Source organism: Balaenoptera acutorostrata, chromosome 14, assembly GCF_949987535.1.
Source record: "Balaenoptera acutorostrata chromosome 14, mBalAcu1.1, whole genome shotgun sequence".
Lineage (NCBI taxonomy): Eukaryota > Metazoa > Chordata > Mammalia > Artiodactyla > Balaenopteridae > Balaenoptera > Balaenoptera acutorostrata.
Window position 1 is genome coordinate 31,698,035 of NC_080077.1, and position 24,705 is coordinate 31,722,739.

Genomic DNA, 24,705 nt, shown 5'->3' on the forward strand with positions numbered 1-24,705 from the left:
GGGTCTTAGCACTCACATGAACACAGCATATGAAGCTGTGATGCCAGGAGGTGGAGATGAAAATAAGACCACCACCCCAAGCTCCTCTCCCAGTAAAGCCAGAACACTTGAAAGGGTGGTCTAGAAAAAAAAGAAATCAAACTACTAGCACAAGAGAAACAGTTTTGTCTGCCTGGATAGGGAAAAAAGTCTCTTCTGGCATTAACAGTTGTGGGCTTTCCCATAAGTAGTTTGAGGTTTGAAGGAGCACTACGTATATAGTCTGGGAACCCTCAAGCTAGGAGGTTAATATAAAAGTTGGTCCCCAAATGCTAATATCTTCAGTGTGCCTCACTAAAGCAAACTGGAAACCATTTTGGAGCGGCATATTCCCAAGTCAGGCTGTGGAGAATTTCCGTGGATAAATATGTGTTCACAATTCAAAATTATAAAACCTTGATTAAATAATCTTTCATGAGGGAATGTTAGGGCACAAAAACAGGAATTTTAGACCCCTAAAAATTAATGTAATGGAGGAGTAGAATATCAGTTCGGGAGGGATTTTGGGGTGAGAAATAGGTCTCTACTCTGTGCAAATGGCAATGGCTGTGAATGGGTCCCCTGAGCTCTGAGTCGAGAGGATTCTGAGGCTGCGTCCAGGCTCAGTGGAAAAGCCTGATTGTCGTATGTAGTGTTCTCTTCTTATTGGAAAAGTTTGTCTATTTTATCTCTCTGGATCAGGGATGCCAGGGCCTAACAAGTAGTTTGAGATAATAAAGTATGTAACTAAAAGAGAAAAAAATAGCAGCGAAGCATTCTACGTCCTCCATAATGCCTCCCCCAACTTATTCCCTCCTATAAGTCTCCATTGCACTTTGTACATCCATTAATTATAACTTATCTGGGGCTAATATTAGAAGTGTACAGATCTGCCTCCTGTACTAGGCAGTGAGCTCCTTAAAGGAAAAATAGATGATGTTTCATTCAAATGTGTATACCTAGGGCCTATCAAAGTACTTAGCACAGAGCATGGGTTTACTAAAAGGGTGCTGAATTGAACTGAGGGAGAGGAGCGAGCGATGGGACATAAGCAACCACTTCATTCTTTATGCTGTCTTGCCAGACAAACGAAAACCATTCACTTTATCCAAAGCACCAAAGAGGAAAAAACAAACAAACAAAATTTGAATCACATATTTATTTTTGTATATCTCCCTCTAACAAATTCTTGATAAGTGATCGATAGATCAGCTTTTTCAAAACAAAGCTCTTTAACTCTTTGCTAATCTACCTGTCTTTTTGGAATCCCAGATTCTATGGCCACGGTAGTGACACCAAATGGTTAGAAGCATCAAAGGCAGCAATCAGTCTTCAGAGGACAGTCCCCGTGGGACACAGGTAGTCAACTAATGGAAGGGTTAGCAGCCCAACTGCCTCATGTGCCACCTAAAAGCTACTATTTTTATTCCTCACAAGATATTTTCCACATCAAAATTGTTGACTTTTTCCCCTTGATATATCTCTTACTTCCCAATTAAGTTTCAGGCTTTCTTTTTCTTTTCCAGTTTCAACCCCAAATTCCCTCCACAGAGATATCTCTCCAAACGTGGTTTTCTGAGGAGGGCTAACAGTCCTGGCCTGGAGGGTGGTAACGGTACCTTTGATATGGGTGAGAGCACAAATGCCCCTCTCACCTCCAGGGAAGGCTGCCAAACAGGCAACCAGTTTAAAGAGATAGAACTCAAGCCCTGCCCTCCTCCCCTTCATTATACCCCACATCCAAAATCTCTATCTATCACTCACACTCCTGATTGGTCTGGACAAGGGAGTGACTTTGGCAAGGGTCTCAGAATATTCTTCATGAACTCTGGCATTCCCCTTTGCGGTCCAGTCAACCACAGTGGATTAGTTCAGTTTCCCCTTTCCACAGAATTTTAGGAGTTAGTGGGCAAATTTGGAGACGTGCTGTTGAGAGATCAGATTACTTAGAGTGGCAGAATTGAAGGAATAAGGAGAAGGAAAAAGCTCCACAGAAGATAAGGCATTTGAGCAAGACCTTGAGGGAAATGGATAAAGATACTCCATGGAGACAAGGCAGAGCACACACAAAGATGGAGACGATGGGAGGTGGCCATGGGGTACATCAAGGGTCATGGTTTGAGTAAAATGTAACCAATATAACAGGATAAATGAAGATGAGAAGTAAAAAGTGATGTTAATAATCTGGTTGGGGTCAGATGGTCAACGTAAAAGAATTGCAAAGTTGTTCTGTGGTAACAACCAAAACCACAACCATTTGAGTATCTACTATGTGCCAAGTTCTACCATAGCCACTGAGGTTACCATGACGTCTCAGATATGGACTCAAAGTCCCCTTTAGGAACCCACAGCCTAGTATTTACTCACTAGACTTTTGAGAGACACACATTATAAAATAAGGGTATTTTACCCTGTGGCATAAGCCAAGTGTCTTAGGAAGCCAGAGGCATGGGGGGAAGTGGCAGGGGTCAGAGAAGCAAGTTCAGTATTACTGCAGGAGAAGGTGAATTTGTTTTTTCTGTTTTTAGCTTTTGACCCTGTTTGCCTATTTCCCCTAGTCTCCAACTCTGGCAACCACCTATCTGTTCTCTGTTTCTGTAAGTTCAGTTTTTTTAGATTCAACATATTAGTGAGATCATACAGTGTTTGTCTTTCTCTGACTTATTTCACTTAACAGTATCCATCCATGTTGTTGTAAATGGTAAGATTTCCTCTTTTTTGGTCAAATAACATTCTACATTTACACCGCAATTTCTTTCTTTATCCATTGGAACACTTAAGGTTGTTTCAGTGTTTTGACTATTATAGATAATGTTGCAATAAACATGAGGGTGCAGATATCTCTTCCAGATAGTGATTTCATTTTCTTTGCATATATACCCAGAATTGGAATATCTGGATCATGTGGTAGCTTTATTTTTAATTTTTTGAGGAACCTCCATACTGTTTTCCATAGTGGCTGTACCTTGTTATCTCTCGCCTTTTTGATGATAGTCATTCTCATTGTGCTTTTAATTTGCGTTTCCCTGATGACTAGTGATGTTGAGCACCTTCTCATGTACCTGTTGGTCATTGGAAAATATCTATTCAGGTCCTTTGCCCACTTTAAAATTGGATTTACTATTATTATTATTATTCATTATTATTGCTATTGAGTTGTATGCTTTCCTTATATATTTTGAGTATTTACCTCTTATCAGATATGTGGTTTGCAAATATTTTCTCTCATTCTGTAGGTTCTGTTTATTTTGTTGATCATTTCTCTTGCTGTGCAGAAGCTTTTTAGTTTTATATAGTCCCACTTCCTTATTTTTGCTTTTGTTGCTTTGTGCTTTAGGTATCACATCCAAAAAAAATTCATTGTGAAGACCAATGTCAAGAAGCTCTTTCCCTATATTTTCTTCTAGGAGTTTTATGGTTTCAGGTCTTATATTTAAGTCTTTAATCCATATCGAGTTAATTTTTGTGAGTGGTGTAAGATAGGGGCCCAGTTTCATTCTTTTGCTTGTGAATATCCAATTTTCCAAGCACCATATTGAAGAGACTGTCTTTTCGGCTCCCTTGTCAAATATTAGTTGACTGGGCTTCCCTGGTGGCGCAGTGGTTGAGAATCCGCCTGCCAATGCAGGGGACGCGGGTTCGAGCCCTGGTCCGGGAAGCTCCCACATGCCGCGGAGCAGCTGGGCCCGTGAGCCACAATTACTGAGCCTGCGCGTCTGGAGCCTGTGCTCCACAACAAGAGAGGCCGCGATAGTGAGAGGCCCGCGCACCACGATGAAGAGTGGCCCCTGCTTGCCACAACTAGAGAAAGCCCTTGCACAGAAACGAAGACCCAACACAGCCATAAAAATAAATTAAAAAAAAAAAAAAAAGTTGACCATGGGAGGAAGTGAATTTAAATTGGGCTTTGGAGAGTGAGAAAATCAGAGGCTTGGGAATTGATAGGATGTGTGAGCAAGACAAGAGGTATTGTTAAGGGACAAAGCAAGTGTGTTTGGATCAGCAGAATATTGGTAAATATTTAACAACTAGCTGGAAGAGATGGAAGGTACTGGTTTGTAACAATAGAAAATTTCTATTGTAAATGCTTCTGTGATAGACAATTTCAAGCTACCAATGTAAAGTCAACCCACTTGCAAAATCTCTGACAAATTATCCATCAGCTTTTATGAGCCTATTGAGGCTGGACACAACACAAAACAGCCTGGTTTCAACATACTGAATTTGAGATGACTGTCAGACATCTAGATGGAGGTTAGTCACCTAGTCGTAAGAATTACAGGTCAATTGTTCCAATGAGAAGCTGAGCCAAAGCAGGGTCTTCAAGGTCCCAAAGGTCTGCTGAATTGGGGGAGAGTGGCTTCATGCCCCTCTGCAACTAAAGTAGCTCAGCTCTAAATCTGTTTTATTCTTAAACAGTAGGTACCACTTCACTAGTTTAGAGGCACCAAATAAAACAGTGTTTCAGGTGATATTCAAATTAAAAGATACCTTCAGATTAGCATTATGTCCAACATGCCCTTAGAATTACCCTTTCTACGCAGCCTAAGTAAACTCCTAGGTCCTTCACGCTGATGCTTGTTACAGTATTTCCCATAATCACTTATCGCCACCTGCTGGATGAAGAGAAGCAGCGCTCAAGGACAAATTGTATCTCAAGGACAAACTGAACTCTAAGTAGCTATAACTTCTGGGATGTTTGTCCTCTGTCACTGTTGTTGTTATAGCAAACGCCAGTTGAAAAACGGTAGTACAGACAATTCAGAGAAATGGCATCTGCCATGGACATCTGCAGCCATCGTTGGCTGTTCTGAGAGCTTCTACATGCCTGCTGAAGGTCTCTGCTGATTGGCCCAGACTTCAGTGACTTGTGAGATACAAGGGGAGGTACTTCTCCTATATGAGACTCTTGCAAACAGTTCCTCTCAGTGGTCAGTGCTCTAATGGATACTCAAAATGATAGGCAGTGCTTCCCAAGGAATTCCAATGGCATCTGTATATTTAGTTCATGAGCATCATATGCCCTTAATATTTCCTAAACTGAAGGGATCCTATGGTGATATTTCACTGTGATCTAATAATATTTTAAAGGTTTTGATTATCCACTTTATCCTATCAATAAAATGAGAGTCACCTCAATTTTTTGGCAAAGTGATTACGGCTTATCAATTCTACATAAACATAATGGCAAGGGCCAACTATAGTTGCTGACTTTTTCTTTTCTTACTTTAATCTAATTCATAAGAATGAGGACTTTGTTATAAGAAGAAAAACAATAACCAAGAGAAAATACAAAAGATATCTTAAAGTAATTGGTCAGATAATTATTAATGTGATCACTGTTTTTCATATAATCACTGCAAGGTGAAAAATTCTACCAGGAGTATGAGTTTTCTTTGTATTGAAGGGGTTCAGAACAAGTCTCCCCAAAATGTGCCACTGTGGTATGTGGATTATTTTGCACTAAAGGCAACGGAGAACTTGTAGATTCAAGAGAAACTTTTGCCCCTCCTGTGAGTACCTGGAAGAATTTAAATTAGGAGTTTTTCCCAGAATTAGAGTTATTGCCAGAGATCAGTTTTATTTGAGTGGCCCATCTGTGTGGCAGGGCAAACATCTAATTACCCAACATCTGCTTTTCTTCTTATTGTCCTGTGAATGACCCCCCTAACCTTGGAAGGCTCAGGCCCCTAAGCCATTCCTTAGCTCAGAATGGCATATAGACTTCATTTTACCTTTCTGTCTTTGAACCTCTCATGCATGTGGAGTTCCCATATGTTCAAAATTAAACTTTGTTTTTCTCCTGTTTATCTGTTTCACATCAATTTATTAGACGAGCTGAAAGAAACTTTGAAGAGTAGAGGAAAATTCTTTCTCCACAACAGTATTATTTATTATTTTTTCTAATTGTTTTATATAAACCTACTGTTTTTATAAACATAAAAAATGGATGCTCATCAGAAACATAGCAACTAACGTTCAGATTGAATCGGATTGAGAAAAATTAAATAAAATGGCATTTCTATCAACCAACATTTGTCAAAAAACCTACAGTTAACATTATTGTTAAGGGTGAAAAATAATGTTTGCTTGCTAGGATTGGGAACAAGGTAAGGATGCCCATTCACCACTGCTAGTCAACATAATCCTGTACGTTCTAGCCAGTGATATAAAGCAAAAAAGGAGATAAAAGGAATACAGATTGGAAAGGAAGAAATATAACTGTCCTCATTTGCAGATGGTATGATTATCTACATGAAAAATTCCAAGAAATCTATTCAAAAAAATCCTAGAACTAGTAAAAGAGTTCAGCAAAATTGCATGATACAAGATCAATATACAAAAACTAATTGTATTTCTATACACTAGCAATGAACACTTGGAGATCAAAATCTTAAATACAATACTATTTACAATTGCTAAAAAAAATGCTTAGGTGTAAATCTAATAAAAACATGATGAAAACTGTAAAATATAAATGAAAGAAATCAAAGATCTAAATAAATGAAGAGACATACTGTTGTCATGGACTGGAAAACTCAACATAGAAAAAATGTCAATTCTCTTCAAATTGATATACAGGTTTATTGCAATTTCTGTCAAAATTCCAGAAGATATTTTGTTGGTAAGGACAAGATTATTTTAAAATATATAGGGAAAGGTAAAGTAACTAGAATAGTTAAAACAATTTTGAAGAAAGAAAAGAAAAAGAATCACATGGGAAGACTCACTCTACCTGATTTCAACATTTACTATATGTATATATGTATATGTTTACTATGTTCAGTAAACAACATAGATCAATGGAAAAAAATAGAGAACCCAGAAATAGACCCACAAAAATATGCCCAATTAGTTTTTGACAAAGGTACAAAAGCAATGCGATAGAAGAAGGATAGCTTTTTCAACATATAGTGCTAGAGAAATTGAATACTCACAGGCAAAAATATAAACCTTAAACTAAACACACATTTTGTACAAAAATTAATTCAAGGTTTTGGATCATAGATTTATACGTAAAACATAAAATGATAATGCTTTAGAAGAAATCACAGGAGAGAATCTTCAGGACCTAAGGCTTGGTGAAGTGTTCTTAGACCTGACACCAAAATCATGATTCATTTAAAAAAAAAAAAGGATAAATTAGACTTAATCAAAATTAAAAGCATTTTAATTTTGCTAAGTAAGTGCATCAAAAGTTCCTCACAAGAGGGCTTCCCTGGTGGCGCAGTGGTTGGGAGTCTGCCTGCTAATGCAGGGGACACGGGTTCGAGCCCTGGTCTGGGAGGATCCCACATGCCGCGGAGCGGCTGGGCCCGTGAGCCACAATTGCTGAGCCTGCGTGTCTGGAGCCTGTGCTCTGCAACGGGAGAGGCCGCGATGGTGAGAGGCCCGCGCACCGTGATGAGGAGTGGCCCCCGCTTGCCACAACTAGAGAAAGCCCTAGCACAGAAACGAAGACCCAACATAGCAATCAATCAATCAATCAATCAATTAATCAATAAAAAATAAATCTTAAAAAAAAAAAAAAAAAAGTTCCTCACAAGACCCTGTTAAGAGGTTGAAAAGACAATCTACAGACCAAGAGAAAAATAATTCCAAGCCACATATCTGATAAAGAATTCATATACAGACTTTTAAAAGAATTCTCAAAACACAACAGTAAAAAAATAAATTAAATAAACCATCCAATTAAAAATGGGCAAAAGACAGGAAGAGATATTGCACTAGAGGATATACAGGTGGCAAATAGGACATGAAAACATTCAACATCATTAGCAAATAAAGAAATGCAAATTAAGATCACTATGAGATATTGCACAACTATCAAAATGGCAAAAATGAAATATTGACACCCAGATTGTTGGCAAGGATGAGGGAAAACTGGATCTTTCATACATTACATGTGGCGATGTAAAATGGTACAGTCATTCTGGAAAATAGTTTGGCAGTTTCTCAAAAAAAACTAAACATACACTTACTATACAACCCAGCAATTGTCCTGCTGGGCATTTACCCCAGAGAAATGAAGACTTATGTCTAAACAAAAACCTGCACGTGATTGTTCATAGCAGTTTTACATGTAGTAGCTAAAAACTGGAAATAACCAAAATAGATGAATATTTAAACAGACCATGTGCATCCGTAACAAGAATGCTACTCTGCAATTTAAAAAAAAAAGAACTAGTGATATATGTAACAACTAGGATGGATCTCAAGGACATTGTACTGTGTAGAAATAAAAGTCAACATCAAAAAGTCACATACTATATGATTCCATTTATATAACATTCCTGAAATGACAAAATACCTTAATATATGTATATATCTCCTGAATTTGATTTACATGATTTACCTGTCTATGTCTTTCTATTAGATGTTATCTCTGGGGGCCAATGTCATCTTTTACAGATCAACTGTTGTTAGGAGTTAGGGATGATGGTGGGAGGAGGTGGGTGTGACTCTCCAGGGGCAGCTGTGGGAGGTCTGTGGTGATGGAATACTTCCGAATCTTGATTGCAGTGGCACTTACGAAATCTAAACATCTGATAAAATGACACAGAACTATGCACACACTTTATACCATTATCAACTTTCTGTTTTGAAGATGCAATCACTGGGAAAACAGGATGAGGTATACGTGGGACTATCTGTACTGCCTCTGCAACTTCCTGTGAATCTGTAATTATTTCAAAATAAAAAGCTGTTCTTGAAAAATCCAACTAGAGAAAAAAGAGAATATATTAATGTGCAATTAATATATTAATATTTGTATGATCAGATTACTTCTCTTAGTGAATTCTAAGGGTAGGGATCCCATTTACTAATTATACTTCTGCTGAGTCTCTTTACTGCCTCCTTATGCCCCAATTTTTATTCTCTAGTACACAGACAAATTCTATCACATTTATAACTCTTTACTGAATTTAATGATTTACGTGTCAATGTCACTAAGATGCCAAATTCAGGTTTACACCAGTGTCATCTTTGAAACCTGTGTTTAGCACAGCTCCTGGCACCTATTAGGGGTTAAATAAAGGTTGGTGAATGAGTGAGCTATATCCAAATGAACTGTACGTTCATTTTTAAAAAAATGGAAGAATGAATGAGTGAATAATTGCAGATAATAGCTATGGGAGTTTAGAGTCTCTACAGGAAATATTTTGGTAAATGAAAGCACCTAATCTTACAGGGAACATGCTTATTCCATCAGTCCTGGTTATTTCCTAAAATGGAACAATTCTAAGATGGCCAGCAGGAGGCGAACTGCTCCTTAGTTTAGTGCTGAAATCTACCAAGTACCGTGGCTACAGGAGTTTCCTATATTCAGTTTTATCCCATGTTTACATTTACAGAACTAACAATGTTTCTAAAGTGACAAATTCTTTTTGTTATTTTTGCTCCTGCTATATTTATTTTTGTTGTGAAGCATAACTGTAAACTTGCAAATTCCCCATCTACAATCAGGATTTACCATCTATCTTGTCACCATGTCCTTCCCCACCCCTCGATTGAAAAAAAAAAGAAAATGTGGTCAAACAAACAAAAACCACCTTACTTAAAATATACCGTGTTAACCATTTTTAAGTGTACAGTTCAGTAGTGGTGAATATATTTGCACTGCTGTGCAACAGATCTCCAGAACTTTTTTGTCTTGCAAAACAGATGCCCATTTAACATCTCCCTATTTCTCCCACCTACACACCACTGGTGACCACCATTCTACTTTCTGTTTCTGTGAATTTGACACTGTAGATGCCCCATATAAGTGGAACCATACAATACTGCCTTTTGTTGACTGACTTATTCACCTATGTCCTGCAGGTTCGTATGTGTTGGAGCATGTAACAGATTTTCTTTCCTTTTTTAGACCGAGTAATATTTTATTGTATGTATCGGCAACACTTTGCTTATCTATTCATCCATCCATGGACATTGGGGTTGCTCTCAGCTATCGTGAATAATGCTTCAATGAACACTGATGTGCATCAATGTGTCCTTTCAAATACAGAATCAACACTCGCACACAAATGCCTTATGTCTCAATTTTCAACTCAGCCTTGTCCCCTTCAGAGTGTTTCACGAACAACTGGAGACAGATTTTGAAGAACAGCAACATAGTATAACACATAACACAGGTAGTCCTTTCTTCTACCTTCAACAGTCTCTACCATTTCTAGCCTCTGCCCACTGCCTGGTCCCAAAGCCAATGTCACATGTTTCAAGTTGGGCTTATGATACCATCCATGTTCAGGTATCAATTATATATTTTTGCATAAAAACCTCCTTAAGACATAGTAGCTTAAAATAATGATTTAATATTTCTCATGATTCTGTAACTGTGATCAGCTGGGTGGTTCTTCTGATGGCTTCCTTTGGGGCCACTCATACAGCTGCAGTCATCTGGCAGCTCCATTGGGGCTAGAGGCCATCAGATGGCCTTATCCTCTCATTTGGGCCCTTGGAACAGGCTGTGAGCTGAGCCTCTCTCCTACATAGTTTCTCATCATTCAGTAGTTAAGCATTGACTTCCTTACATGGTAGTAGGAGCATTTTCAGAGCCAGAAGCATAAGTGGCAAGGTGACCTCCTTGGCGGACAACCTCATCAGTGGAGAAATGTCACTTCTGCCACATTCTATTGGTCAAAGTAAGTCACAAGGCTAACCCACGTTCTAGGGATGGAGCAGCAAAGTCACATTGCAAAGAGGCATTCAGAATGGAAAGAGCCAACAATCTATTATAATGGTTAAATAGGGACATAATGGGAGGAAAACCAGTGAAACAGAGAAAGAGAAAATACGGTTGACAGATATGTGAAATCTCCTTGGTATGCACTAAATTGGAGAAATAAGTCAAAGTCTAAAATTATCCAACATAGGATTTTTTAACCTAAGGTGAAGGGTACCTTTCTCTGAGACACAATCTCTGAAGAAGGAAAGATCTCAAATATCCTAGAAAGTCTAAGACAACCTCAGTCCATCTTTCCTCCCATCCCTACACTACCCTTGGACTTCAGAAAATTGGATAGGACATAAAATATTCCTCCCTGACAGTTTAAAGGAAAACACAAACAACTCTCAGACACAAGTGGAAGATGATCGCTTCATCTCAGAACAAAATAGGATGAGTAATATAAAAAGAAATGGCATTAAACTCAGCAAATTACTACAGGATAAAAAAGGAGGAAGGCTGGAAGGAAGGGCAGGAGAGAGGAAGGAAAGAAAGGAGGGAGGGAGGAAGGAAGGAACGAAGGAAGGAAGGAGGGGAGGAAGGAAGAGCTCATTACATCAATCCCATCTAGAAGAAAAACACATAGGTCAAAAGAAATGTTTCACATTACAGAACAGGTTAACAGAAACGTGAATCCAAAAAATAAAAATAAACTTAAGGAAGGTATAATAAAATAATAGAAGGAGATTTTAAAAGGGGGGATAGTAGGCTCAAAGAAGTAATAATATAGAAATAATAAATTACAAATAAGAAAGAAGAAAATAAACTTTACTGAAAAATGGCATCTGGGCCATGTAAGGAGGCTTAAGATAATCATAGTGTTTGAAAATATAAAACACAAAGATTAATGCAATTATCAATAAGTTAATAAACCAGAAAGGATGTTAACAGTGGGTGACTGCATCGGATGATTGTTATTTTCCTCCTTATATTTTACAATATATTTTTTAAATTGCCAAAATAAAAATAAAATCTGTCAATTAGGAAACTGTTATTTTTTTTAAGAGAGGTTATAAGAAGTAGTGAAGTTTGGAGACGTGGTCTGAAACCAATTTATTGGACTTTACAAAAAAGGGGAGAGGTTGGTGAAGAAATAACATCAGGAAATAAAAACCAATCACTTATCTGTCCTTTCCTACAGTGAGAGGAGAAGATTGTGAGGGAGCCAGAGGGAACAGATGCCACAGGGTAAATACTTTAGAAAAATAGAAGAAGGACACGTGCATAGTCAAAGCAGAGATGTGGAATCAGTTCAGAGGTAGGAATCGCAGATGTGTGTGTGAGAAAGAAGCATTAATCATTAAGAAAACAAAGCCCTGGAGGAAGTGAGGAGTCAGGTCTGGGGGAAAAAGAAAAAGAATCACACTTCTTCTATGATGGATTAGAAGGAAGTTGGACCAGGTGTGCACACAGAAAATGGGAAGGAAGATGATAAAAGACACATGTCTTGTGCAGACACATGTCTATGGCAGAATTCAAGTCAGAATGGGCCTTTTGGAATTGTGTTAGCATCGCCATGGCAAACAGCAATGCAATGAGGGAATGGCACGTACACACTATTAAGCTGTACCTATTCAATATCCTTTGGTACTGGATACTCTCTGCTGTTCAGACATTTATTACCACCTATATAGACATGGATAAAGACACTTCAAGTACTTTATGAATTTTCAAAATATTTTTTGCCTGAATGAATTTTACTGTTTTTTTTCCAGATTATAAAATTGATGCATTATAGAGGAATAAGAAACTGAAGATCACCCCAAATCCCACCACTCAGATACAAATATTGTTAATAGTTTAGGGCATTAACTTCCAGAGGGAACAATGAGAGGGGTGACACTGAAGAGGAGAGAAAGAGAAGAAAAGGAAGAGAAGACAGAAGAAGGGAAAAGAGGAGGAAAAGGGATTTTATTTTTCCTTTCACCAGAATCGGTAAATTCTCATATGCTATTTTAGAAGCTGTCATTTTGAATTCCTATGGTGTGAAGTTTTCCACTTTAGTAAATTTAGATAAGCATCACTTTTTAAGAGTTTATTCTATTATATGAATATACTATACCATTACTGTTTCCCTAGTAATAGTCAACCATTTAGATTGAGCATTACTTTGTATCTTCCAGCAGTTGGATCACAGCTTCTTCAGAACAAATTTGAAGAACTGAAAGTTCTTCATACCGAAGACTGAAGTGTTTGTGGACAATTTTTAGACTTTCAGAACACAGTTGTCAAATTGCCGTCAGAGATGTCATAGCATCTTATGTTGTGCTGCCCTCCTCAAGGTCTGACTGCCTATAACTTTGAAACACTGGAGATCTGCATCTTTTTAATCTTTTTCCCACAAGGTAAGTACAAAAATACATTAATAAATGAATTAAAACATTTTATGCATTTATGTTTGCTCTTTTCATTTCTTTCCTGGGCATGTCTTAATCCAGACTTTTGCCCATTTTTCAATTGAGGGTTAACGTATCTTTGTTTTGTTTCTAAGTGCTTTTTTTAAAAATTGGTGATATGTCATACTATTAATACATTATTAATAAATTTATTTCAAGAACTGTTTCAGAGTTCAATTACTGATGGAGTAGAACTTGATGAACTTGAACATTTTCAATGTGTTTATTAAGAAGGCAATATGACATACTCCTTAAATGTATGAACTTTGCCAGGACCTGGGTTCAAATCCCTGCCAGGGATAACCCACTAGCTATGGTTAGATGAGTATTTTCACATTACAGGATTGTTGAGAATATATATGTAAATCATTTAGCACAATGTCTGGAACAAAATAAGTACCCAGTAATGGGTACTTATTATAATTAACATCATATTTGATCTCAAGATCTTTATCATAATAATATTACTGATTCATTGGTTATTCGAGAATTTAAGTTTAATCATTTGTCAACCTTCCATCAGAGATGGATGGGATGATTTCACCCACCTCTAACACTTCTTGGTTCTCTACTATCTTAGCCAATGCTAGATTCCATTGCCCTAGATTTCAAAGATAGGAGGAAGGTGTGGGAAAGAGGAAAATCTCTCCTCTTTGGTAAAGGGAAGTTGCCTGAAGTCTGTTTGTTCCAGAAGCTCCGGTGTGGTCCCTACCACCTACTTATTTCTTCCAGGCTGATTTGCTTTCCCCCACAGCAGAAGGTGTTACCTGGAGTTGATGAACATGAGAACTAAGATATTCTCCTGTATGAGATGTAACGACCCCTCTTGGGGCCCTTGCTGAACCAAGGCCCCACCCCACCACCCCCGAGCTCGGTCGGGGGCTTCTTTCCCACTCAGGTTCACGTTGCCAATAATGAAACTGAGTTTGGTGCAAGCAAGACAGGCTTTTATTCAATGGCCAGAGAATGGAGAAGGGGAGCTCATGCTCTAAAGGCACCATCTCCTCTAGCACTTAAAAAGGGAGGGGAGTAAGGGAATTTTAAGGGTCAGGAGGCAGACAGGTCATCAGGGCACGAGGAAAGGGGTGGAGATCTCTAGGGGCAGCCCGGACATGCACGGTCTTCCACACTCCTTTGCACACGGCACCAATTGTGCAAGCAGGGTACAAATCCCCCCGTTGGGTGAAGATCTTAGCATGGGGATGAAGCAAAGGTAATTCTCAGACTCCTCCAGGCTTCATCTGCACAGGTGCGGTCCTGTGGTCAAGTCAGGGCCAGGTTTGGAGCAGCTGACTGCTGTGTTTCTCTCAAAGCATGTATCTCTCCTAGTACAGCTGCAAAGCACCTCTGCCCAACACCAGGTACTTTTGAAACAAACACAGAGATGAGTCAGGGGAAGTGTCTCTCAGCTTTCAGATGTTGGTATGGAAACACAGAGATAAATCAAGGCAAGGAAAGTGGTGACATTTAGCCTACTTTGTCCATCACCTTGGATCAAGCCAGTTCCGTCTGGTTTGCCTCAGGCCTTTGTGGCAGCCTGTTGATAAAACACAACTAGCCTGTATAGTAAAAAAAAAACAGTTTTGCTCCTGGGGCCTGGGCTACATAGCATGGATGACATTCCCATGCACCTTCACCTTTGCCATTGAATGTTTATGACAGCAGCTTGTTACTGGAGAAACACTGTGTGCTTTATGGAGAGGTTTTCGTTTGACATGCCAAAACTCTGAAGAGTTCCCTTTTTCATTTTCAGTTCACCAGGCATCATACTTTCCACAGGATGTAGTCAATGAAACAACTGTAAATGACCCTTGAAAGGCATTCTTGATCTTTTATTATTTTTTTAAAAAATCTGCGTTGTGCACTAGAAACATATCTACAGATGAACTCTTTTTAAAAAATATCCCATTGAAAATTCCATCTGGCGCTTAAAAACTAAGGAAGCAAAGAATAATTAATTTCAGTGTGATTGTCCTCCAGCTGCATTTCTGTAACCTGTGATTCCTTGGCTATCTAAAATGGATGTTTTGTTAGGATCATCTCATTGGTTTTTATTCACCTGGGCATTTTTTAAATTGAGCAACTACTATGTGCCAGGCATTGTGCTAGAAACAGAGGATATAAAGATTATTTCTGTTCTCAGTGACAGATGACTTTGCAGACAAGACAATAAATACATGAAAGGAATATATCAATTTAAGAAACATGCTAGGGCTTCCCTGGTGGCGCAGTGGTTGAGAATCTGCCTGCCGACGCAGGGGACACGGGTTCGAACCCTGGTCTGGGAAGATCCCACATGCCGCGGAGCAACTAGGCCCGTGAGCCACAACTACTGAGCATGCGCGTCTGGAGCTTGTGCTCCGCAACGGGAGAGGCCACGACAGTGAGAGGCCCGCGCACCGCGATGAAGAGAGGCCCCCGCTCACCGCAACTGGAGAAAGCCCTCGCACAGAAACGAAGACCCAACACAGCCAAAAATAAATAAATAAATAAATAAATAAATTTATAAAAAAAAAAAAAAAGAACCATGCTAAATACCAAATGAGAGTTATGTGAAATAAAATTCATATTTATGGCAAGACAGGAAAAATTTAAACATAAAAATTCTTTTCTGCCCTTTGGCCTCCCCTCTCCCCCCACTGTGCATTGTGCATCTGCATTATGCATTTACCAAACCTTTCCCTTCAGCAGGAATACCTGCTCAACCATAAACAGCAACATTCTCCCAGCATCAACAAGACAAGTCCTTAGAAGATAACATTCCTTCTTAATCTTGTAAAGGATCACATGACCCACCATCATGGCACTTAAATCTGGATTATGTAAACTGTCAATAATGCATCATTTAATGTACAGCCATCTGTCTCAAAAAACTTATATAAACTGTGTCTTGACTTCTAACAGGCGGAACAGTTCTCAGAGCTTTCTGAGATGCTCTTCCCGGGTTATGATCCCCAAATTTGGCTCCAATAAAATTTTCCAATTCTTTCTTAGATTGACTGATTAATTTTCTTTTACGGTTACAACCACTGGGAGGAAAGAAATCCCACAGTATAGAGTTGCACTCCTGGCGAAAGAGCACATTCAACATCACTCAACATATATCTCATCAAAGTTACAGTTTTGGGGGATAAGCTCAAAGGATACAGTCTTAGCAAATTTAACAGAAGATCACAGGCTGGGAAAAGTATAGATGATGCAGCTTCTTGGGACTTCTCACTTTCCTTATATGGTTTGTGGTAATGTGTTCTCTTTAGGAGACAATCCTGCCAGGTCCCTCCCTGGAAGCCCCAAGTAGAAGCCAACAATCCTCTTATACCTACAACCACATCACTTTAAAATCATTTTATTTCCTTTTATGGTTGCAGGTTGCCTTTAGCAAGCCATGTATTTAGACCTAGCATGGGGTGGGGGGGCGGGGCAGTGGGGGGAAGAGAGGGGCTGGGGACAATCTCTTAGTAGGTCTCAATGCCATCTAGCAACACTGTGCCCAGGTTATGGAATATGGGCAGTTGGGTGCAACTACGTAAGAATGTCTAGCCTTGAAGGCATGTGCTATTTATAATCTCCAAAGTCTAGGAGGGTATGATCCCATGATGGATCCCTTAGGGGGATAGAGACGAGGTTTCAAAAGGACATGTGCATTGGGCTAGAACTTAAGAGGTTGATAAGTAAGTACCAAGGGGGCAGGCCTCCCATCTGTCCTGTTCCCCAATTTATCTCTAATGCCTAATTCCTTGACACAGAGTAAGCACAGCTTTGAAATTTATTGTCAATCTTGATCTAATTGAATCTAATCTAGTTGCAGTGTCTTAAGTGTGCTATTAAGTTAAACAGTGGCGTTATCTTAAAAACAAGTAAGTACACAAATAAAAGCCCCATAAATCTACCAGCCTGTTTCCGTTTTGACCTTAATAAAAGTGAGTAACTCTTCAAAGAGTGAAATTGTGTCAAGGTATAGAGTAGTTTATGATTGAGAATTTTGAGATTTCTTAAATTGTGGAAATTTGAGCAATGAGATCTACTCATTGGACTGAGAAAATGTTGTTCTCATTTATTTAAAATTGTTTCAAGTTTTTATTAGCTTATAAACTTTCAGTTCTGAGACCTGTTTTGCTTCCTTTATTTAAACCCAGCGCAATGCCATCTAAGTGTAGGCATAAACGATTTTTGATAGTGAAAAATACCTGGACATCATGGGGCAAAATTATCAAGAGATGTAAAAATCTCATTTCCTGGATGTTTATTAAATTGTTTTGTATCTCTACTCTGTGAAAGCTGAAGTCTATTCTGAGTTCTGAATTTCTGATATATAATGAAATTGGATATGAGTTTTTAAAGTAATGTGTTAGATATTTTTAGTAAAATCCTCAAATTGTCCCTTGAATTGAGGATTTGAGTGAAAGTATGAAGTTAAATTTAAAACAACCACGTTGGGGTAGGATTACATTGCTTCCTTTTGCCATCCCATGGGTATAATACCTATTCCAGAGATTCTTTCATTTCTAGTACACTAAAACGTATTTCATACCTCTGTGGCTTCTGGTACAGATATGATTTCTAGCAAACACCTTTTTTTTCGCTCATTATTTATCTATCACGGAAAGGATAAATGCAAAAATTTCATGTTGAAAAAAATCTATGGAAGTTACAAGTTGGAGACTTTCCTCCTGGTTTCAGACCATTTGAAATACTGGAAAGATATTTATATATGCCTGTCACTCGTTGTTACCTAGAAGTACGACTAAATGTAATTAAAACACCACAAACAAGGATATAGGTCACAAATCAGAAATGGTTAACTCTGTGAACCTGAAATGAACTTCGGATCTTTCTTCCTCCTCCTGACAACACAGCTGGAGTTAATTGTCTACAACCCTTGTACTCAGCACCAATCCCTGGAGAAACACCATCACCCGCCCTTCCTGACCCCACCCTCCAAACACACATCCACATCCAGGCAGGAAAGCAGCCAAGATTCTGTATATACAACTTTTATTTGTAAATTCACATTTCTTAGCTTAGAGACACTTAATCTATAGACGTTTTTTTTTTTCTTTTTTTCCCCTACCTTACAATATTTAGACTGGCCAAAAAATCAGGGAAAATGCCCTTGGACTATAGCCATGATAAAATTTAACTTGGTGCTTATGAAAGCACCCACACACCAAATTCCTGCGATAGGCTTCAGCGTGAAGTATAATCACATTTAGTTTCAAAGTTCAAACAACAGTTTCAATTACAGATAAACACGTACCCACAGATCTGGGCTGGACAGTTATTGCAGCTAATGGCAGAAAATAGTCATGGTGGGGGGGTGGCCGTAGCCTATCCTGGAGGACTCAGTGATTCAGCTCTATCCTGGTGGGTCTTATCTCCTTAAACAGGACCAGCCAGGCCAACTGGCCTAACCACGCTCTGCATATCTCCTTACCCTGCCGGAACCTGAACATTTGCCTTCTTCCCCCTATGGTTTGCCCTCTTTTCTCTGATTCTTGGAAATATTTTTAAGTTTCACCTGATTTTTTGCTCTGCCGTGAATAAACTAACCAGCTAGAAAATTATGTATGAGAGTTACTTACCTCATTTAAGAAGTACTGACTGGAGGCATGGCAGCAAAATTAGGGATAAATAAAGGTTTTGCTGTGCATTTGAAAAGGAAAGAATAGCCTTTATTGAAAAAAGTAGGATACATACATTTCCATATATGATCATGTGAATTTACCATTCAAACTGGGGACTAGACACATGTCTTAAGTAGATGAAAGAGTGCAAGAAAGGGTCTCTTTCAAGACAAGAGAAGAAAAAAAAGCATATTGTATAAGAGCAACTGAAAGCTAAGTAGGAACAGATGTGGATGCCTTTTCCTTTAAAGAATCAGCGCAGAATTTATAGTCGGACATTTCCTTTAAGAACAGGAGATTAACAAAGTAAGAAAAACGAAATAGTTGTATATTGTAAGTTGGTCACAGTGACACTTGTAGAAAATATCGGAAGTAGCAGTAAATGGAAAAATGTCCCAAATGTATCCACCCAAGGGAGGCTAGAATGCCGTTTTTTCTCCTATTCCCCTGCAGAGCTCCAATTCATCCCTCAAGTCCTAGCCCAATCATTACCACCTCTGGGAAGCCACTGCTGATACTGCCAAGCAGCACCCAGTGCCTGCTTTGTACTCCCTGGCACCCTGCCCAGGGCTCCATTATAACATTTACCATCTTTTAAGGATCATTTACACTTCTGCTGCCTCCTCTCTCTCACCAAGACTGGAAGGATTGTAACTTGCTTTTCTCTGTATTCTTGCTGTCTGGCAAAGGAGAAAGGCATCTATCCATTTAATTAAGATCTGCTAAGATGCTCCATGTAGAGGCAACTGTGTCTGCGTGTGTTTTGAAAAATATATAAAAATCAATGAGACACTTCTATAAAGAAGTAGATATCCTTCTGCTAAGTGCAGATAAAAGTCTTCGTTATTATATATAAAACAAACATAGCAAGATTCTGAAAGGTGGAGAGGAGAAGGCAGACAGGCTAGGGATCTCGGGAACCAAGGAACAACACTGTAATGAGTTCTGCTGGGTTTTCTTTTAGTTCATATATGCCAGGCTTGTTGCTGAAGAAGTCAGCAACCTGGAAATGTCAATGAGTACAGACAAAAAGAAGCCCCAAGAAAGGCCTGCTATCTCACCAGCCAAAGGACCAGAAGAGGAGTGGCCTAGCAAGGGAGAAAACAATAACTGCTCCTCTCGAACTAAACACCACATAAAAGACCATGATCCCACCCATGCCAGCAAAGACAGAGGTTTGCCAGGTTGTGAAAAGGTACCCCAAGTCCTCTGCCAGGACAGCATCAGAGAAGACTGAGTAGGAAACTGGTAGTTTCATTCCCACCTAGTGATAATAAAGTTTTCCCTGCCACCCCTGTCCACAACATCAGTGGAGACCACATGGGGGCAGTAACAAGGTGCCCTGCACATCTCGGCCAGGGAAGCATCAATGGAGACCCAGTGGGAAGCTAAATTCTCACCCGGCCTAGTAACAAGGGTCCCCTCTTACTCCATGTCAATAGAGGCTGAGTAAGGAACCTGGCAATAATGAGACAGTGCCCCCAATTTGCCTGCTAGGGTGATGACAGAGAAAGTCAGCTAAAACAGAAGGTTTAAATAAGATCCATAGTTTCATACATAATCCCTAAAATATCCAAGTTTCAGTTGAAAATCATTCACTACAACAAGAACCAGAAAAATCTTTTTGAATGATAAAAGACAATAGATGCCAACACAAAGATGACACATGTAGGAATTATCTGACAAGGATTTTACAACAGCCATCATAAAATTCTTCAATAAGCAATTATGAACATGTTTGAAACAAATGCAAAAATGGAAAGTCTCAGCCAAGAGATAAAATTTCTCAGCAAAGAAATAAAAGCTACAAAGAAGAATCAAATGGAAATTTTAGAAATAAAAAAACACAATAGCTGAAATATAAAAATCAGTGGATGGGCTCAACAGCAGAATGGATTAGACAGAGGAAAGAATCCATGAACTTGAAGATAGATAGAACAATAGAAATTACCCAATCTGAACAACAGAGAAAAAAACAGACTGGGGAAAAAAAATGTACAGAACCTCAGGGATCTGTGGGACTAAAACAAAACCAATGAGACTTTCTAAATTAGTAAATAATTTTCAGATGCAAATTGTATTATCTAAATTAGGTCTTTGTGGCCCCTCTGCTTTTGAAGAACAAGTATCATATGAAGGACAAATACAGATCTTTGTTGTATTAATATAAGACTTATATCAGACCCAAGTAGCCTAAAAGTGAATGTAGCTTTTGAAAGTCCACAGGTTGGTACTAAAGGGTATAGTCTATGAAGCAGAGAAATCAAGTTCATTTATCATGACTACCGAGAAGATATAAAATGATGGTAACACATTCTGTTCAAATCAATGGAACTTCCAAATGAACAGCTCAGAACAGTATAGCTCTGTTGCTGGTAGCGTCATTTTTTGTGCACAGAGGAAAACGTTCCCACTATCTGGATGAAAAATGCCACCTTGCATGAGTTGACAAGCTCTGTGGAGCTTCACTAAGACAAGACACACTTTTAACAGTCTAAAATAACCATTTTGGGAGTTATTTTTCAACCTATGTTAAATACCAGTGAGAAGGATGGGAATATTTTTCTTCTTTGGTACAAATGTAGAGTAAAATTTTATAAAAAGATGTACTCAACACAGGTCTTCCCTCAAAGTTTAACTTGAAAGAATCATTAAATCTGAAGAAGCCCATTCACAGTTAAAAAATAACACAGGATTACATACTTTGGCTTTTGAGGGGCTGTACAGAAAAGATAGAAATAGTGCCTCAAATATTTTTGCTTCCATTAACTTTTATGATTAAAATTAAAATAAACTCTAAGTTAAAAAGACTCCAGAATCACTTTTAAATTCTTGGGAAGAAACGAATGAAACAGGGCCTATTCCAATCCTCCTCATCAGTCTAGTGTTTGCCAGCATCATCGAAGTTTATTAACGATAATAAGATTCAAACATCTGGTGTCCAGAGAATGTTCACAGCTACTTCTGCCCTTAAGAGAAGTAGAAGAGCAGTTTTAGGTATGGTCTGTCTTTATTCCCCAATCTGAACAATTCTTACACATTCAGACACGTGCGTGACTCAATAGGAACACTTTCCTACTGTTATGCGGAGGCCACAAGTTTCCCTGAGATGGCTGTGTATCACAAGAGGATTCCCAGTTCTAACTCCGGTCAACAGTCTCCGAACAAGGCAATAGTGTAAATAGAGGATGTATAAAACAGAAGGTTCTTTCAAAAAGATTTACGGCGTGGTTTTGGAATGGAAAACATCAGTCTTCTTGGTTAAAGGTTGGCAAATGTGTTTTCAACTTTAAAATGTCTGAAATTGGCTCTTTTCTTTCTTGATAGAAGCTGAGTCCAGTGATGTGTTCAACATCTGCGATTCGAGCTCTGTGTCGCCTCAACAACTCTTCAACCCATGAGGATTCATGCTTCCCATGCTATGAGCGTGGGAAAGGAAGAAAAGTCACTGGAGAGCAGTCAATCAACCTTCCCTATGAACTTTCCATCTCCCCCATTTTAATCAGCCGTGACACCTTGGCTCTTAAATGGCAGATACCACGAGAGTTGTTAGGCATAATCCCTGCTTTTGAGTAGCTCACTATCTAATACGTACCATGCATGTTTGTTTAATAGATGTATCAAATTTGGGAAATGTATATGTGGAACAGATGTTCCTCTATTACTTTGGTGCAAGAAACATCAACAGTATGGGGTTAAAAAATGTTAGAAAACAGAAGCAACATGCCATGTAGAAAGAATATGGAAATTAGCATCAAGAAACTTGGATTCGGGCTTCCCTGGTGGCACAGTGGTTGAGAGTCTGCCTGCTAATGCAGGGGACACGGGTTCGAGCCCTGGTCTGGGAAGATCCCACATGCCGCGGAGCAACTAGGCCCGTGAGCCACAACTACTGAGCCTGCGCGTCTGGAGCCTGTGCTCCGCAACAAGAGAGGCCACGATAGTGAGAGGCCCGCGCACCGCGATGAAGAGTGGCCCCCGCTTGCCACAACTAGAGAAAGCCCTCGCACAGAAACGAAGACCCAACACAGCCAAAAATTAAAAATATATATATAAAAAAAATAAAATAAATTAAAGAAACTTGGATTCAAGTCCTGTTTCTACCATTATCCTACCAGGTAAACTGAGGCAAGTTATTTAACATCTGAATCCTAATTCTCTTACCTGCACCCTCCTTACTGGGTTACTCTGAAGATCAAATGTAATGATGTATGCAAATGCACTATACAAACGCTAGTTCTTATCCGAATCAGTTATCAATGTGGTTGCGATGAAGAAAGGATTAGGGGAAGTGGTAAAATGCACTTTCATTTCTGGTGAGGTAGTGAAGTTTTAGCTAATACGATATCAAAAAAGAATTAAAGCCTTATGCTCTGGCACATGGAAGCAGAGATGGTAGCTAAGGCAGGTAATAGGGACAGAAATCATACATCCATGTGTTGGTATACATTTTTCTGAAAATGGGTACTGGATAAAGTCAGATGAAGAACATATCCACTGGTTGGTGTACTATGATTATACTTTAAAGGCATACTTCAATAAAGATTCATGTACCCTTAAGATATCATTAGTTGGAAATGGTAAATATAGACTTTTCACATAAAAAGGAACAGACCAATAATTTCCACTTTCCCATTAGCCTCCAGTCATCCACTACCCAAAACTGCTGTTCCACTCAGTCTCCTCCTCTGCAGCAGTCCTCACTCTGGCTTTCAGGGGAATAGCCCTGACTCAATAGACTACTTGGCCAGTAGATATCTGCCATCTGTTCCAATATTTACAGGAATAAATAAAAAGTACACACAAGGGATCTGTTCTCTCAGGCCAATATCCAGCTAATCCTTAGTCACTATTTCCGTAAGTATGTGTGATACACCTTCAAATAATCCTCTTTCTGGTTCACGTTCAATATTTAGTGTCTTCTAATTACACTGCCATTATAGAATTTGTTAAATGCTTGTATTTAAGATATTGGTACAATAGCTTTTGGAATGGTACAGATGGAAAAGGGACTCAATGCCTAATTCATGGCACTTAACATCATTGTGGTCAGTGAAATGTAAGCATAGGTCTATTGCTGGCTTTTTTTGCAGGGGAGGGCCCAGAATTCATACATGGATTTAATGGCTAAGCCATACGAAGTCACTAAGTTTTAACATTTTGATCTTACTGTTAGTGCTTTTAACAGACAAGAATGATGTTCTCTGAAGATATGTCATCTTAGAAGATCAAATTTAAAACCATCCTATAATTTCGAAGTACATGTATATACCAGTTATGTTAGATATGACACACACAAACATATTTATGTGTCAATGTTTAAGGTAAATTAAAAAAGGTTACTTACAGCACAGCTCTCACTGTTATCAGTCCTGTGAGGCAAAATGAAAGCCAACGTATCTAGATTTTCACACTGTGAGGGAGTCTGAGATGTATTTTTACAACTTGTTAGCACAATGAAGAAGTGAGTTGGAATCATAATTTCTTGATTACGGATGATTCTGCTGTTTCTGTAAAATATGGTAATATTCACTTTAAGAAAGAAATAACTATCTTCTTCTTATTGAATATTTCACTCAAGTATATTGTTAATACAATACATCCCAAAATAAAATTCAGTCAAATAATTAAACATACTGTAAGAGGCTAGTTATCATAATACCTCAACATTTTCTGCCAGATGGAGAAAGAATAAGAATTAGAAGACAGCTAAACACAATCCAAATAATGTGATTTTCTATAGAAATTTATTAAACTTTGGATTTTGGGGGGTAATTCTACATTAACAAACTGAAATTGAGACACTAAAGAGAAAAATATCAATTTTGAATATGTACAACCAAGAGTCTAAAGCATTACTGATAGTCTTTTATATTCTAGGCAGTTATGAACAGAGAGTGAAAGAGAACTGGTTTGGGATTTTTTTATTGTAGCT

At 38.6% G+C, this 24,705-nt stretch overlaps 1 protein-coding gene across 1 annotated transcript in view; it reads right to left on the reverse strand.

The window, feature by feature from the left end:
* Window positions 1–18,148: 18,148 nt before the first annotated feature.
* ENPP1 (ectonucleotide pyrophosphatase/phosphodiesterase 1) overlaps window positions 18,149–24,705 on the reverse strand; it is a 77,261-nt gene continuing 70,704 nt past the window's right edge. The window contains exons 24-25 of the mRNA XM_007190871.2: window positions 24,118–24,280; window positions 18,149–22,189 (exon numbers count right to left, since the gene is read on the reverse strand). Coding sequence (XP_007190933.2) covers window positions 22,019–22,189; window positions 24,118–24,280 — 334 coding nt within the window. The 3' untranslated portion in view covers window positions 18,149–22,018. The remainder of the gene's footprint in view (window positions 22,190–24,117; window positions 24,281–24,705) is intronic.